The 15753-nt window shown below is 38.6% G+C and overlaps 1 protein-coding gene across 1 annotated transcript in view; it reads right to left on the bottom strand.

Moving 5' to 3' along the window:
• The window catches only part of MDN1 (midasin AAA ATPase 1), a 92827-nt gene that overhangs the window by 16495 nt on the left and 60579 nt on the right, over positions 1-15753 (bottom strand). Inside the window, exons 63-79 of the mRNA XM_039727789.1 lie at positions 14015-14711; positions 12514-12675; positions 11531-11804; positions 10314-10549; positions 9580-9675; positions 9252-9346; positions 8716-8840; positions 7467-7613; positions 7081-7190; positions 6554-6627; positions 6169-6364; positions 4536-4692; positions 4266-4412; positions 3728-3854; positions 2744-2849; positions 1605-1720; positions 71-550 (exon numbers count right to left, since the gene is read on the bottom strand). Coding sequence (XP_039583723.1) covers positions 71-550; positions 1605-1720; positions 2744-2849; positions 3728-3854; positions 4266-4412; positions 4536-4692; positions 6169-6364; positions 6554-6627; positions 7081-7190; positions 7467-7613; positions 8716-8840; positions 9252-9346; positions 9580-9675; positions 10314-10549; positions 11531-11804; positions 12514-12675; positions 14015-14711 — 3345 coding nt within the window. The remainder of the gene's footprint in view (positions 1-70; positions 551-1604; positions 1721-2743; positions 2850-3727; positions 3855-4265; positions 4413-4535; positions 4693-6168; positions 6365-6553; positions 6628-7080; positions 7191-7466; positions 7614-8715; positions 8841-9251; positions 9347-9579; positions 9676-10313; positions 10550-11530; positions 11805-12513; positions 12676-14014; positions 14712-15753) is intronic.

Genomic DNA, 15753 nt, shown 5'->3' with positions numbered 1-15753 from the left:
GAAAATTTTCAAAATTACTTCACACATACTATGGGAACATAAAGAAGAGATGTTCATGTGTAGAACTCACCAAGAATAGAAGGAGGTCTCACGGGACTGTTGTCTTGCTCTGTCCACCTCTGCTTTCATGGCCTTCACATTTGCTATCATTGCAGTCAATTGTGCAGCTGTCTGCAGCCACAACTGATCCTTATTTCGCATCCTGCACCCAGGAGGCAACTGCTCAGCTGTCACTGGAGACAAGTGTTTCAGATCTGAGGGAACCAGGTCAGGTATTCCTGCAAGCACATCTCCCATTTCAGGGACTGAACTCTGAGCAATGTTGGGTTTGACATCGGTCCTTTCACTGTCACTGGACGTGGCTGTCTCCTCTTTTGGGCAGCACTGGATAAACCAGGACAGCTCCTCGAGAACCATCACACACTGCATGCAGAGCTGCTGCAGTCTGTCTGTCCAGCACTGAATACTGTCTTGAGGAGGAAATGCTGCATTGTAGTCTCCGTCAGCAGTCAACCTAGAATCTATCTCTTGTATACAGCTCAGGAGGTTCCTAGTTAAGAAGAAAGAAAGAGAAGTTATAATCACTGAGTTTTATGTTGTACTTCATTTTAAAAAGATCTACCTTTAACTAAATTAATTTTTTTTAATCTAGATAATAACTTCTCCTGGAAAAACTAAAACAATAGCTGTTTGGTTTTTTTTAAAGTTAATCAGTGATTTTTTTCCCCTCCCTGAATTATGAAATACTACGAAGCCCTGGAAATCTGATTTGCTATGAAAGTCATAGTAATGCAGGTAAGTGTCCTGAAAGTTTTGCTATTTCTGTGACTGCAAAGCTGAAGAGTTTGTTTAATTGGGGTTTTCTGTTTACTGATTTTTTTCAAGTTTACTGGCATTAGAACAAATTTTGCACTAGTAATCGCCAGTCCAGAACTGCTTCTCTGTACAAAAGTACTAGCTCCTAACCTGACTTCTAGAAGTTTTATGGACTACAGAGTGCTAAGTACAAATATGCTCAACAAAGGTGGCAATTGCAATGACTCCAATGACTCAAGCAATGAAATGAGTAAGAATCTTTCTTACTCCTTCACACATAGTAAGAAAGATTCTTACACACTTTTCTTTTACAATTTTGACACAACATCCAGGATGCCCCACCTTCCTAGAATTTTTCTTTGTAAGCTGTTGATGCTTTATTTGTTTTGGCTCAAAATACCATCCAGACCATTTATTTGCCCTAAGTTAAGCCAACAACTTGAATGTAAGTAAAATTAACTTAGGCCAATACCAAATGAGAGAGATACAACAATCTGTAAGTTTAATGGTTTAACTGTGTAATTAAGTTCAGGAATTAGTTCACATACATGCCTTACTTGTTCTAGAACATTATTTTGATTCTAAAATACTGGCTACAGTGATAAGATAAACTTAAATCCTTTCTATCTAGGCTTAAATTGAGGGGAAGAGAAATACAGGGAAGCAGAGGAAAAAGTTATTTTCTTCTACCTCATTTTCCATCTTTCTTGAACTGATTTGCCCACTGTCAAAACTTCTTTCCAACATTTCAACGGTGGAAATGTTGAAAGTTGGAAAGAAGAAAATACCTGAGTAAGATCCACTGTTCTGTCAGTGCAGTAAGAGATCGCCTCTGTCTCACAAGCATCTGCATGAGGTGTGCAGTGAACCCTTTGCAGCGTTCAATGCTGCCGAGTCCAATATCCTGAACAAAACAGAGACAGAAAAAGTGGGAGGGAAGACTTAGATGAACAACAAGACAATAGCAGTCTGTGTGCCTTCATTTCACTGAGCAGACTGAAAGAGTATGGTTTAATTGAACAAGCCTTACAAAATTTGCATACAAATTTGTCTTTCAAGTAACTTCTGCAACAGTCGCTCACATTACATCTCACTGCACTGCAGAAATTCTTATCAGGAATTTGGTTCCAGTATTAAATCTACCATATATAAATCATGATTAAAGTCTGAAGAGTTACCAGCCTAAATGCTTTACATTCATGATCAATGCTACAACCATTCATTTGATGAGATATACTGACAATTACTTTCACTCTTTTCATTAAAAGTGGTCACATCTTAAAGCTCAGAATAAATGGTCACAACACAGAGCAAAACTGATCACAGTCACATTCCACTGTTTGTATTCAGTATCAGATGTGACTTTGATAAGAACACGTTGTAGAACAAGGGGTAAAGCATAGTGAGAGGAAGAATATCTGGAAGAGATGCTTTTTTTCTGAAATTCTGGAAAAGTGGTTCTCGTATGGCAGAGATCATTTGTCTGTTCTAGTGATTTTAGACCAATCTTTAAATGAAGAAATATATTAGCACTTTTGTGTTGGACACAGACTCCAATTATCACTATCAACTGATTTCTTCAAGAAGACTGAGTAACACTGGGATTATTTTCCTTACAAGTTAGGATTCAGCATTTCATGAATTTCTTCATACACAAAAATTAGGCAATTAGGAATTTGCTGGGATGAAAAATACTGTACGCTGAACTGATCATTAACTTCTTTCCCTAAACCAATTCTGTCCCTTCATAAAACAGCAGGTTTCAACATGCTGCATTTAATGAGAGCTATGGAAGTGTCATAGTATCATATGACACAACAACAGCATTATCTCCCATTATTACTTCTTTACTACTGGAAATTTCAGTCCAAGCTGGTAAAATGAAGTTAACAGAACTAAGATTCTGGTTTTACTTTGCTGGTTTTACCTTGGCAGGTGCTAACAAGGCTGTCTGGAGCCGAGAGTGACGTGCAAGTGACCGATAGAAGTACTTCTGGCACCCCTCCCAGGCAGAAGAAATCTCTGTCAGCAACCTGGCAGAGCACAAAGAAGTATGGTACTAAAAATAACCACAGCATGCTGGAGCCACCAGGTCAGCTCTTCAACACAACCATTTTGCCTGAAATTTGTTGGTTTGAAAATGCATTGATCTTGCAATTCTTAATTTTCTCTAAAAATATTCTAGTTTTAAGAAAACATGTAAATTTAAAAATAAATTCTAAGGAAACCCTAAGGCAATAGCAGCAAGATCTCTATTTTTGAATACCATTTAATGCTTCAATTGTGATATTGTTTTTCTTTCCCTCCTCTGCAGCTAAATCCAGCCTTTCTTTTCATCTGATACATAAACTAAATGCTTACAACATCCCAGGACAATAACCAGCATGCCTCAATGACAAAAAAAGCACCTGACAGAAAAGCAATTTAAAAAAAAAAATCTGAAAAAACATCTTTCCTCTAAGAAAGCTTTTCCAATAATGCCCACTTTGAAGTATATGTATTTTCTCCTGAAATATCCCATTAATTGAAAACAAAACAATGAAGAAATCCCTGAAAATCACAGCTCACCTTCAATAAAATCAAAAGCAGTTTATACTCTGATATACTGCTAGCAAATCATCCCAGGTAAGGCTGGACAGTGGAGGGCTAACTGAAATCTAATTTATGGAAAGAATGAAACTGAGGGTACAGTTGGTAAAGTGCAAATATAGAAAAAAAAATGAAATGAAAAAAACCCCCAATCCTTACTCAGTTGTACATACCAAACCGAGATGTAATGGGAGGAAGGGAATATGCAAAATCCTAAATCAATTACTGTCCAGAAATGGCAGTCTAAATCAACATGCCATAAATTCTCTATATTACAGCTGCAATTCACACAGTCTGAGGGTAAGAAGTCCTGGGTACATACGTGGCATCCAGTTCATGGGTACAGCCCACTGCAGCCAAGGCACTGCGCATGTCCAGGGGACGGAGGTACAGAACCTGCTGGCAGTCTTTTGAACGGGACCAAGAGAGACCTTTCCGGTACGACAAACCTGGAACGGCATTTCAGCACACATCCTTTGATGCCCTCGTTTTTCACATGAAAAATGCCACTCACACAGTTGGTAGTAAGACATCAAATGTTCTTATTTTGACAAGTCTTTGAACAGGCTACAAGTTTTGTAATGTAAGAACGCATTGTAGCTGAGCTATCTTGAGCTGAACAACACAGCTGAAGTAAGACTAGCATAGACCTGTGTACAGTAAGGACTTTTCACTGCCCCACGTCCTTTAAGAAAGCTGAGTTAGGGATCATTTTTAAGACATGAAAAGGCTGATGAATGAGAAGGGTAAAGGTGTTACCTTACCTCATATTATGGTGGGTTTAGATATATTGGCAAAGATAGTAAAATGCTCAAGAACTCTGTACTTTTAAACCGAGCCCATTTTTAGTGGAAACTCACCTGTTTTAGCAAGGCTTTTAAAGAGATCTGACAAAGCCCTTTGCTTTTGCATCTGAATATGCTTTGCCTCTGATTTCTGCTTCTCCTTCGTTGCTGTCTGATCAAATGTTAAATTTTGCAGTTCAGCTACAGAAACAATAATACCACCTGTACAGAAGACAGCAGAAAAAGGTATGAGATTGAAAATTTAATGTACACAAAGCAGCTGTGATTTGTTCTGTTTATGTTACAGAGGTCAATTGTGGTATGGAAATCACAAGAAAATCTAACCTGTGAACTGGTCGAGATTTTCCACCAGGTTTAAGAATGAATTATTTTCTGTAACTGCTGTACACATTTTCTTCATTTTCTTTGTCAGCTTTGACAAACGATGCTGAAGAGATTCTGTATGAAATGTAATGACACCCTGACATTCTGGGAGTGCCCTCTGAAAAAAAAAAGGAAGAAAATTATACACAAATACTCAAAGCTCTCATTTGATCCCTAGAAGTGAATCACTTTTAAAAAAGGGCTAAATTCTGCATTCATCTGAAACCCCAAAACACGTTATGTGATTCTTTCATCAGTTCAGCACCAACACTTGAGAAAAATCATAACACCTGTATGTCAGGCAGACATTAGTTTTGAACATCAAGTGAATGAAAGGTGATCTTACTGTCTTAGTTGTTTGTCATTACCTCTATGAAAAAGGTAATCACTGCTTCAGGTCAGCTTCCTCTGCCTTCCAAGTTTAAAGGCATTAACCTAAATCACTAATGCCCCCAGGATGTCAGGTGAAGAACACCCTCACTCACTTTCCACTTGACACAAATTTTGTTTTTAAAGAACAACAAAACAGTGTGCAAGTCGAAATTATTAAATGACTGAATTAATTCCTCAGCATATCCAAAGCTTTTCAATGTTTTTTTGTTCAATTTCGATTTTTTGCATGCAAACAATCTTCTTTAAGGAATGAAGACAACATGGAACTGCAAGAAGTGAAATCAATAACCCTGTTAACTATCAGTAACAGGCTTACAAAACACCCACTAACGAACAAAACCCTCAATCAATCAAATACATTAGATTTGCATTAAATTTCTGCCTCCTTGCTCTACTCCCCTGTACAGGACATGAGCAAGATCAGCCCTGCTCCTGGTCTGAAGAAATGGAACAAAGCTGAGGATAACTCAGCATTTCCCACTCACCACCAAATTCTGACAAGTTATGATTGTCTCCTTGCATCTTGTTAATAAAAACTAATGATATGAATAGGAATCTCTTTCAGGAAGAAAATTAGCTGACTTCCTCTCTGAGCTGGGCAAATTATTTTGAGACATACTAAACTGAGACTCTCTGGGACAGGATTTACCATGCATCAGCTTGTCCAAGACAAATGTTCACAGTCCACAAACTGTCAGTCAACAGCAAACATATGACAATATAGTGCATTCCCTTACTAGTATCCAAGCCAAAAGTGATTTAATATTTAATCAGAGCTCATATACACACACAAATCCTATAGCTACGTCATTATTTGTTTGGGTCCTTGTTTACAAAAAAAAAAAGAGTAGTAATAATTTCAACTCCCAGGCTATTTTACCTCACTAATAGAGAAGTAACAAATTGCTGCAGACACTTTGTAAGCAAATGGGAGATGAAATGTGTAACAGCCCCATCTCTGTGTATCAGACACAGACACAGTACCAGATCAGTCCAGACCATGCTTGTCATTCCATGCTGCATTCTCACCCATCTGCAGTGTTGCATAACACTGAACACAAGTAAGACCAAAAAAGTTTATGATATATTCAACAGATCTGACACTTACATAAGATTTTCCTACATAAATCAGTGAAAAGCAATGTATAGATGAGAATAGAGAAACTGTTCCTCCCACACTTAGAATAACTAATTCAGTCACCTTGGTAACATCTGTTCTAGCAGACAGAACCTTTCTCAATGTGTTGTTTAGCCTCTGAATTTTGGTTTCTTTGTTGTCAGACTCTTCTTGCTTTTGCATGCAGTCCAGCTGCTCTTCCTTACCAATTTCCACCAAGGCAGGCTGACATGGCTCATCCAGAACAACTTCAAACTTCTTCATGAATTTAAAGAGAGTTCTAATTATCAAATGAAAGCAAAAAATTACTGGGTTTTGTAATCCTGGAAATCTCTCAGCTGCTGGAAATAAATGTTTTCACTGTGTTATGAGCAGAAGAAACATTTCTGCATTCCAATGTAACATCGTAGAGAAATCATCTAGAAGGAAGGTTTCAAAAAGGGGAGCTCTATTTTAAGTTCTGGCTTACCTGCGTATTTTCTCCACTGATTGCTTTATAGCCCAGAAGCTGACATCATTCCACCTGGAAATCTTCACAAATTCCTATTAAGAAAATAAATAATCAATGGGATTAGTTATGTAAATAAAATTAACTATTTCCATCTTTTTAAAGATGATCTTTAAACCTTATCAGCTATCATGATCTTGTAGCCTTAAAATGCCAAACATTTTAGTAAGTGAGCAAATTATTGTACAGGCATCTCATTAACATAATATTTGCACTGCATAAAAACTGTTGCATAGCCAGATGTTGTGAAATGAACAGGGGCTTCACCCCTGGGTAGAAACCTTCATGGATAAATGGGACTGATCAAACATTAAAGCTTTCAATCAACCCCCTCCCCCACCTCAATAATTAATTCTTGTTAAAGGAAATGTTAAGTTTAGTAGGAATTTCAGTGGCAAACAGAACTATTATAGACAAATTCAAATAATATCTGCTCCATTGCTCCTTTGATTAGACCAATACATTGTCTGAGCCAAGTCTCCTTTTACCTTAAGTTCCTTTTCTATGGGCTGACGAAGTTCAGTGATTTTGGCCTCAACACACTCTGAAAACTGCTTATAGTAATTGTAGAGATTCCACAGGATGCTGCACAGAACATCTAGAAGGGAGAAGGGACAGATAATAACAACAATAACAATCATTACTGTCATCATCCTTCTTTTACAAGAGGGCATTTTTCGGTATCATTACAACAAATACACCCCAGTTCTTTTTGGAAGCTTAGCAACACTGAAAGATGGGGAAAATTGACCAACACAAAAACAATGAAACAGCCCTATTGGCTTGTGTTCTATTCATGAGCTCAGTGACCTGTTTGGAAAGTCTGCAAGATTGCTGTACAGATAACTGATCAGAGGTAATGCTAACAACTTACCCTTTTCTGCCACTTGAGGCATCAGCAAGACATGGCAATGGAAAACCAGCAGTAGTTGGAGCCGTGCATGGAACTCTCCCAGAGTAGAGCCTTCAATGAAAGCCTGTAATGTGCTGACCAGCGTTTTCAGATCCATTTGCTCAGTTCCTGAACATTGCACCAGAAATTCAGAAAGTGAGTGAAAAAAAAAACCCAAAATATCTACTCGAAAAATGTTGTCTGCTCTTTATAACTTTCAATTAAATATTGAGTCTCAATTAGGAAAAATTCAAAACAAAATAGGAAAGGGGCAGAGAGGGAAAGAATTCTGATTTAATAAGAAGTTAAACTAACAAACACCACACTGCAAAAAAGGAAAGGGAACAAGAAGCAGAATTAAGATAGTGACTGAGAAGGTCAGTTTATGTTGAATTTCAGAATCCACTGAGTATTTACAGAATATTTGCTATTCTCTATGAATGAATGTCTTTTTCAGTTATGATAAGCAACAGAACAAATAAGTCACTGCCAGTTCCTTAACTCCTCAAAGTCATGAGGACAGAAATAGATCAGAAGAATCTAGTAGAGAATACAGTGTCTTTGGAGTATTATCTGTGGAAGAAGACATGCCCTCTTGGAGATGTAATATAACTGAAGGATCTGAAGCTCATCAAGTGCGTTAAGTAGCCATGAGATTGGAAACTTGGCCTCAAGCCAGAGGATATTGCTTTCATCTTTACAATTCCATTAGATTTGGGGGGAGGCAGCCCCTCATTCCCCTATTTTATGTGACATGAACACATGCAGACAAATTTGCTAAGGACAGTATGTACCAAAACCTACATACTCAAAGAGTTCTTTAGGCTTTATACAGAATGTTAAAAGCAGTTCAGGAATATGAATTATTCTTTCTGCAGCTAAAAAAACAAGGTGCCTTTTCCAGTTGCAGATGGAGGCCTCCTACCCTCCGAATCTGTTTGAAATGTTTGTGTATGCATGATGTACAGCTATCACAATTCTACTTTCTTTTAGATGCTTTTTAAAGACATCTTCTCTTTACATCACAACACAGGCCCTATGAGCCACAAGTGGTTTCACGGATATATACAAATTCACTCCATATGGAAAACCCTACATGGTCATGGAATTTACTGCAGGGCAAAGAACTATACCTGAAAGGTCACTGTCAAATTCTGGCATTTAGGACCTTAATCATACATCCTTAGTAATTACTAGAACTGCATCACATTTTCTTAAGGCCAGCACTTACCTTCTGTGTTTGCCTCCGTCTGTTCTTGAACATACTTCTCAATCATCTGATAGACTGAGAACCAGCGTTTTGTGGATTTCTCCACATGCTGCTTCATAATATTGTCCAAACTTACTGACCAGCAACTAGAAACAATAAGGGAGAGATAAATCAAAAATATCATGGGTACTATGGGTTCAAAACAACCAAAAGTTGCTTCCTGTTTCTATTAAACTAATGGAAAATTTAGCAGGATGAAAGAATCTACGCATAAGCTTAATACATACAATCAACTTCTGAGGATCATTGTTTTGCTACCATTATTAAATATGAGAGAAGAAAAGAAGAGAGGGTAAAGCAAAATCCATCAGAGGCAGATTCAAAAAGCTTATTTTCTCAGAAATTGAGGTAGAATTGTTTAATTCCTGATTGTGCATACTGTGGCTATAAAAATTTTACATGGTCTTAAACAGGAGACTGGTATTAGAGTGTGCCTCCATGTGGAGATGAAAGCTTACAGTATCTAAGGAAAAGCAGCATGGAAGGACAATTCTTACTTCAGCTCCAATCTACGCCACTGAATGATCAGCTGTGTGACCAGATCGAGATGCTTCCGCAGGGACAAGGCCCGACTAGCGTTTTCCTCCCAGTCCTAGGAAAGAGAAGTTCCCCTTTACACAAAGCAGAAATTAGTCACTGCCTGGGAAAACTCATTGCATTACTCTGAATTACTGGGTTCTTGCCCTTTAAACTTTCAGCATGGAGCAAGTTAACTTCTCCAAATCCTGACAGACAGCTTTCATGTACCGTGCTTGTAACATGGTACCAAACAGAGGTAAGGAAACATAAAAAAGAAAATGAACTTGACCATAGATGACTTCTTACCTGTGCCTTTGCAAGAAGAATTTCCAAGCCATTCAGAAACTTTGAGAGGGGACTGGAAAGTGGAAAACTCCGGATTCTGTCCATCACAACTAACAGCTGCAGAACAAAACCAAAAACATTCAGTAACTGCACTTCAACAAAAGAAGCCATGAAATTGAGTTAATTTCTATGAGCATAACTCGCAAGAGATAAGAACTTTTTTCTTTTTTTCACATTTTTAATCTGCTTTCTCGATTTAGTATAAGATCACTAGGAGTTCAGTAAGGCAAACACACCTGGGGAAGGGAGCACAAATTACCTAAGGCAAAGAGCTCATATGGAATCTGAGTTTCTACATTACCCCAAGAAACGCAACCTGAAGAAAACAGATGCTGTAAGAGGGACTAAAAATAATTATTCTAAAGCATTATGAAAGAAAGAACTTCAGAAGAAAACTGAGTAGAAGCAGCAAGACCTCAGGGATCTTTGAGCTATGGCAGACTGAAGACTGCTTAAAACTGTAAGTTCAGACTTGGCAGAACTCCACTTACCATTTCATTATTAAAATGAAACAGCTTAATACACACAGTAATACCTATACCTCTTAAGAATAAACAGGTATGACTTCAAAACATCTGCATAAGTAATACAACATCTATGCAAGCATATCAATGTGTATGCACACGTCTGTGCATGTCTATACACATATTCACACACAAATGCAATCCTGAAATGCTCCAAATATTTGTTTTTACCTGCACAAGTACAGGATGCTCTGGCCATTCCTGCAGTAGCCCATTTATTTCTTTAGCAAAATTGTCAAGTACAGGTTGGCACTGTCTGACTTGCTGAATATTGGGATGCTGATAGAAGTCATATGGGCCATCTTGCTGCAGCACAAGATCTGAAGTCACTTCCTCAAAAAAGGTATTGTGAAGAAGAGTGCTTAGCAGAAGTTGGCTTCCCAAAAGACTGTCATTCATTTCAGCACCTAGGAAGCAAGTAAGGAAGACATCACACATGTTCTTAGTTCTTTTTTCAGTTGAATAGATAAAGTTAGGGGGATTTTCCCCCCTGTATCCCAAGCCTTAGCATGTTATCTTTTACAAGGATATAAGACTGTAACACTGGAACAATGAGATGGAGTATGGAACATGAGACATACTTAAGAGTTTATATTTTCTATTTAATCAGACTTTTCTATCAAAGTACAACGAGTGTCATAAAGGCAGGCTGTAATCCTGTCAGAAGAACAGATTGTCTGTATATAAATTTACATCACGGAGATACTACTATAAAGCAAGGCTCAGTGAAAAAGTAATCCAAAACACAAAAGTAATCCCACATACATTACGGCTCAGGTGCAAACAAAAAATAAGGTACTGTAGAAACAACAGCCCTTATCCCTTCATCTTTATTGCACACACGCCTTTATTAGATCAGAACTGAAATACCTAGCTGTGCTTTAACTCAGAAGTGATGATTCTGAGTTCTCACACATGGTTTAGGAAATTTACATATCAAGTTTTCCTAAATTCAGGGTGGAAAAAACCCCCACAATACCTTTTTTTCTTTTTACTTCATATACATATGCTAAATTTAAAACAATTCTTTAATGAACTTCATTGCAAAAATTTACTTCTGGGAAATTTCTTCAACTGCTTTATCTTCCACAGGACTATGCAGATCCTATGATCAAAATTTCACTCAGTAGTCAATACACTTTTAAACTCTGTTGGTCATGTGTATTACCAAATGGAATTTTTAAAATGCAAAGAAGAATAAAAGAATAAAAAAATCAAAGCATCCCACAAGACAATTCTGAACACGGGACAAATTCTCTGTGAAAAGGACTTTCTGTCTTGTGCATTTCCCCATAACAGGTGTCTTTAATGAACTGTAATGTGATTATTTTGAAACAAATCTTTACAAATCTAAACCAGCAAATCTGAAATACTGCTAGCAGTCTTACCAATTAAAGGATAGAATTGTGACACCAGGCATGCACCAGTCTGATAGCAGGAAATAAATGTACTGAAATAATGCTTGGCTTGATGAGAAGGCAGACTCTGTTGATACCACAGGGATTGAGCAAAGTTTAAGCACAGTTGCTGATGAACCTTCATTACTGTTTGCATGGAGCTCTTGGACAAAAGGGCTCTGTCAGCTTCTAGCTGGTCTTCCACTGGATCTTCAGTTTCCATTTTTTCTTCTAGGCTTGGCTCAGCTGTGATATCTTCAAAGTCCTGCAAAGTACATGATCATTAAAAGTAAATTTCAGTTTCTTCCTTTAAAGCCTCCTCTCCCTATCTCCTGTTTTGCTTTTTTTTTTGGCATTGCAATGACATGCTAATGATTTGCAGCTGGTACCTAGACAGACTGCTGGTCTGAAACTAAACACAGGCATACAGAACATTTCAGAGTGTAACTACAGCAGGCAAGAGTGCAGTACAGTGATCCCTGGGCTGCTGCCAACTAAACCCCTTTGCAGAAAAAGCAGCAGCAGCTGTGTCTGCTGATAAACCACCTCAACACTCTGTGGTTGCTTGAGGACCTGAACAGCTCTGTCCCAGCTGCTTTATTTAATCAAGGAGATCAAGGAATTTATTTAATCAAGCCTTCTCCAAACATAGTAGAACCTCAGGCTACCTTACTTGCTAAATAAGTAAATTTCCAGCTTTTTACAAGTAACTGTATTATCATTCAGTTATATAATTTAGGATTATTCACCCAAACCACAATACAGATCAAGCCTGGAAATTAATCCCAAAAACATTTTTCAACCAGAAGGTAAAATAAACCACAGGCCCATAACTGAATACCTACCAAAATCTATCCCAATTTGGCTTTTGGTTGAAGGAAAAACTGCTTCATTCCTCATGTCACTTATAGCATTTATTTTCAGGAGTAACTCCAGATGTCATTTTTGTATTTCTTAAGAGTTACAGCTATTACCTTTTCATGAAAAGGAAATCTCCTCCTGAATTCTTCCTCTTCCTCTTCTTCCTCGCTCTGTCCTTTCCCATGAGTTTTGCTCCTGTACCTGTACAGGCTGCGTTCCATTGCCTCCTGCTCCTGGGCCCGGCGCTCCTGCTCATCCCACTCATTCACAATCGCCTACGGAAACATAAAGTGAGATGCTTCTACACCTTAACCTTAACATCATCTCCCATGCCATCCATGGGGCAGCATTGCTCCTGGGCCCGGCGCTCCTGCTCATCCCACTCATTCACAATCGCCTAAGGAAACACAAAGTGAGATGCTTCTACACAAATTAACCTTAACATCATCTCCTATGCCATCCATGGGGCAGCACCTATTTTGCTTGGCTCTTCCCTCCTCTGTGGTCTACAACAATAGAAATCAAAGCCATCTAACATTTATGAATTGTCCTCTTAAAAAGCTAATGAGGAAAATGCAAAGGTTGCTCAAAACCTTATCCAATCACTCTCAAACACTTTCAGGGTTCCAGCATCCACAACTTCTATGGAAAACCAGTTCCTGTATCTCACCATGCACATTTCCAAACAATTACTTTCATATCCCATCCATGGGGCAGCATCTATTTTGCTTGGCTCTTCCCTCCTCTGTGGTCCACAACAGTAGAAATCAAAGCCATCTAACATTTGTGAATTGCCCTCTTAACAAGCTAATGAGGAAAATGCAAAGACAATACACAACAGAGTACTCGAGCAAGTTCTAGTCTCCTCTCTTCAACATTTAATAAAGAAACTCTCAACAAAGCTAGCAGTTGGATGGAGTGGTTTTTTTTGTGTGTCCACCTTTGGGTTTTGTTGTTTGGGGTTTTTCTTAAATAAAATGATTGCTAATCATTACAGGCTATCGTTTCATGCCTTGATAAAGTCAAACAAGTTAATCCAGTACATTAGATTATCTTTTACAATTAATTGGGAAAAATTTAGAAGATTTTAAAGAACATCATACTAATAATCTTCAAGATAAGGACCTCTAAAAATCATCTAATACAACCCCTCTGCCATGGGCTGGGATATCTTCCACTAGACCAGGTTGCTCAAAACCTTATCCAATCACTCTCAAACACTTTCAGGGTTGCAGCACCCACAACTTCTATGGACAACCAGTTCCTCTGTCTCACCATACACATTTCCAAACAATTATTTTCATATCTGATCTAGATTTACCCTCTTTCAGTTTAAAACTCTTATGCCTTGTCTTACAAGCCTAGGTAAAAAGTCTCCTTCCCTCCTTTTAATAAACCCCTTTTATGTACTGAAAAGCCACAACAAGGTCTCCTCAGAGGCATCTCTTCCCCCAGCCAAACAACCCCAACTCTGTCAGCCTTTCTTCACAAGAGGGGTGTTCCAGCCCCCTGATGATTTCTGTGCCCTCCTCTAGAGCTGCTTTAGCAGATCCAGGTCTTCCACAGGGGACGAGTTCAGAGCAAGACTCCCAGTTATGGGCGTCCAGCGCTTACCCGACACAGATGTCTGAAGAGCTGCAGAGATTTCTGGTCCATCTCTCCTCTGGATAGTACATGGCACCGAAGATGCAACAAAGCATTCACCAGGAGCTGCTCCAGAGTTGGGGAAGGCTGCTCAGCTCCCTCAGATCCTCCCTCAGAGTGCTTCAGAGAGAACTTTTTAAGCCCACTAAGTACCCCAACTGAATTCACTGAGCATATAATTTCTGCCCGAGTAAAGTAAGTGGGAAAGGCACGGCCAACAGAAGGAAATGCCAACAAAGAAGTGAGGAGGTTGCTGAGATCAGCTGGGCACACAGAGCTTTGCAGCACCGCATTTGCTTCAGAAGCCACTAATTGCATGCCATGCTGCAGCTGCAGGATGGCAGCTTGGAGGGGAATGATGGCATCAGGGAACACAGCATACTCCTCTGCCAGGCGTTTTCTGAACTGATGGTGGGATTGTTGCCACGAAGCCTCTTCATTTAACAGGTTCTGTATAGCCTGCAGTGATTTAGGTCTCTCTCCACGGAGGAACTGCAGGAGGCGGGCTAGAAGGTCTTGGACTGAAGAAATCTGTGCTATGCTGTTGATGTACTGGTGAGCCTCCTGGTACAAGCAATCATACAGTGGAGCTGCAGGCCTGAAGGCCTTCTTTCTAGAAAGACTGATTATTTGCTCCTTCAACCTTTGTATTCTTTCATGCAATTGCCTGTTAAGAAATAACATTGACCGGTTTAGACATGGAAATACTTTTCATATGAACTCATTTAAATAGATCTAACACATCAGTTAGATACAGGAACAGAATAATCAGAAAATACTCTGCTAGTTTGTGTGAAACATCAAATAAGGAAAAAACAAGGAACAGCCTTTTAGCCCACAGGTGTAGATTTCTTCTCTCCCTGCCACTTCAACAAACTTCAAGTACTTTTTTCTTGCTATCTGACAGCTCTGTGAGCATTAGGAAAAAAAATAATATTATCACAAGCAATTGGTAAAGCTCAGTCTTTCAGAACCTGCTTGCAATTATTATCCTTCTCTTTAAGCAGTAGCATGGAACTAGCAGATCCTCTATGTGTACAATAATGAAATAAAAAATTCCTATTAAAAGTGAAAAATAATTAAAAATAGACAGTTTTTATCTTCATGAACACAGAACACACCTGGAAGGCTGCAGAAAGGAGAAAGCTCTCTTTGCTTAAAATTTCCTCCTCAAGTTCCTCTGACAAAAAAGAACTACAAAAAGCCCCAAACAAAATAACAGTGGCTACAGATTCTGAATATCAACAGTGTACTCTGTGTGGTAAGAAATTTAATTCACCCACAGCAACACAGGCAAAAGCTATTGCTAAAGTACACACGTAGGTTTTTCTCCCCAGTAATATCAGCTGAAGAACTTTGCAAAATAGCACTGGCACATATGGCCTTGAGAAACTACAGTGACAGATAATTCACCTCACTTCAACTGACTGATAATATTGTCACATTTTAAGGAAAGTATTGTAACTTAAATGTATGGCATTGTTTTTACTTCTGGGCATGGTTTCAGCTTCAATATATGAAGGCCACTGCTTTAACTGTTCTATTTTCAGCAGTACAAAGTGTACAGATAATTCCTTACTGCAAGTAAGGAGCACAGCTGCTTCTTCTCTACCACCTCAACATGTAGATTGATATTTTAAAACCAGCTACTCTAGTTTCTACAGAAAGAGAGAAAAATTGTAAAGCTTCAGAGCCTGAGCACACAAACA

The sequence above is a fragment of the Passer montanus genome, unplaced genomic scaffold, assembly GCF_014805655.1.
Source record: "Passer montanus isolate IOZ18808 unplaced genomic scaffold, ASM1480565v1 scaffold11, whole genome shotgun sequence".
Lineage (NCBI taxonomy): Eukaryota > Metazoa > Chordata > Aves > Passeriformes > Passeridae > Passer > Passer montanus.
Note: the sequence above shows the minus strand (reverse complement) of the source record. Positions and strands in the feature narration are given on the sequence as shown.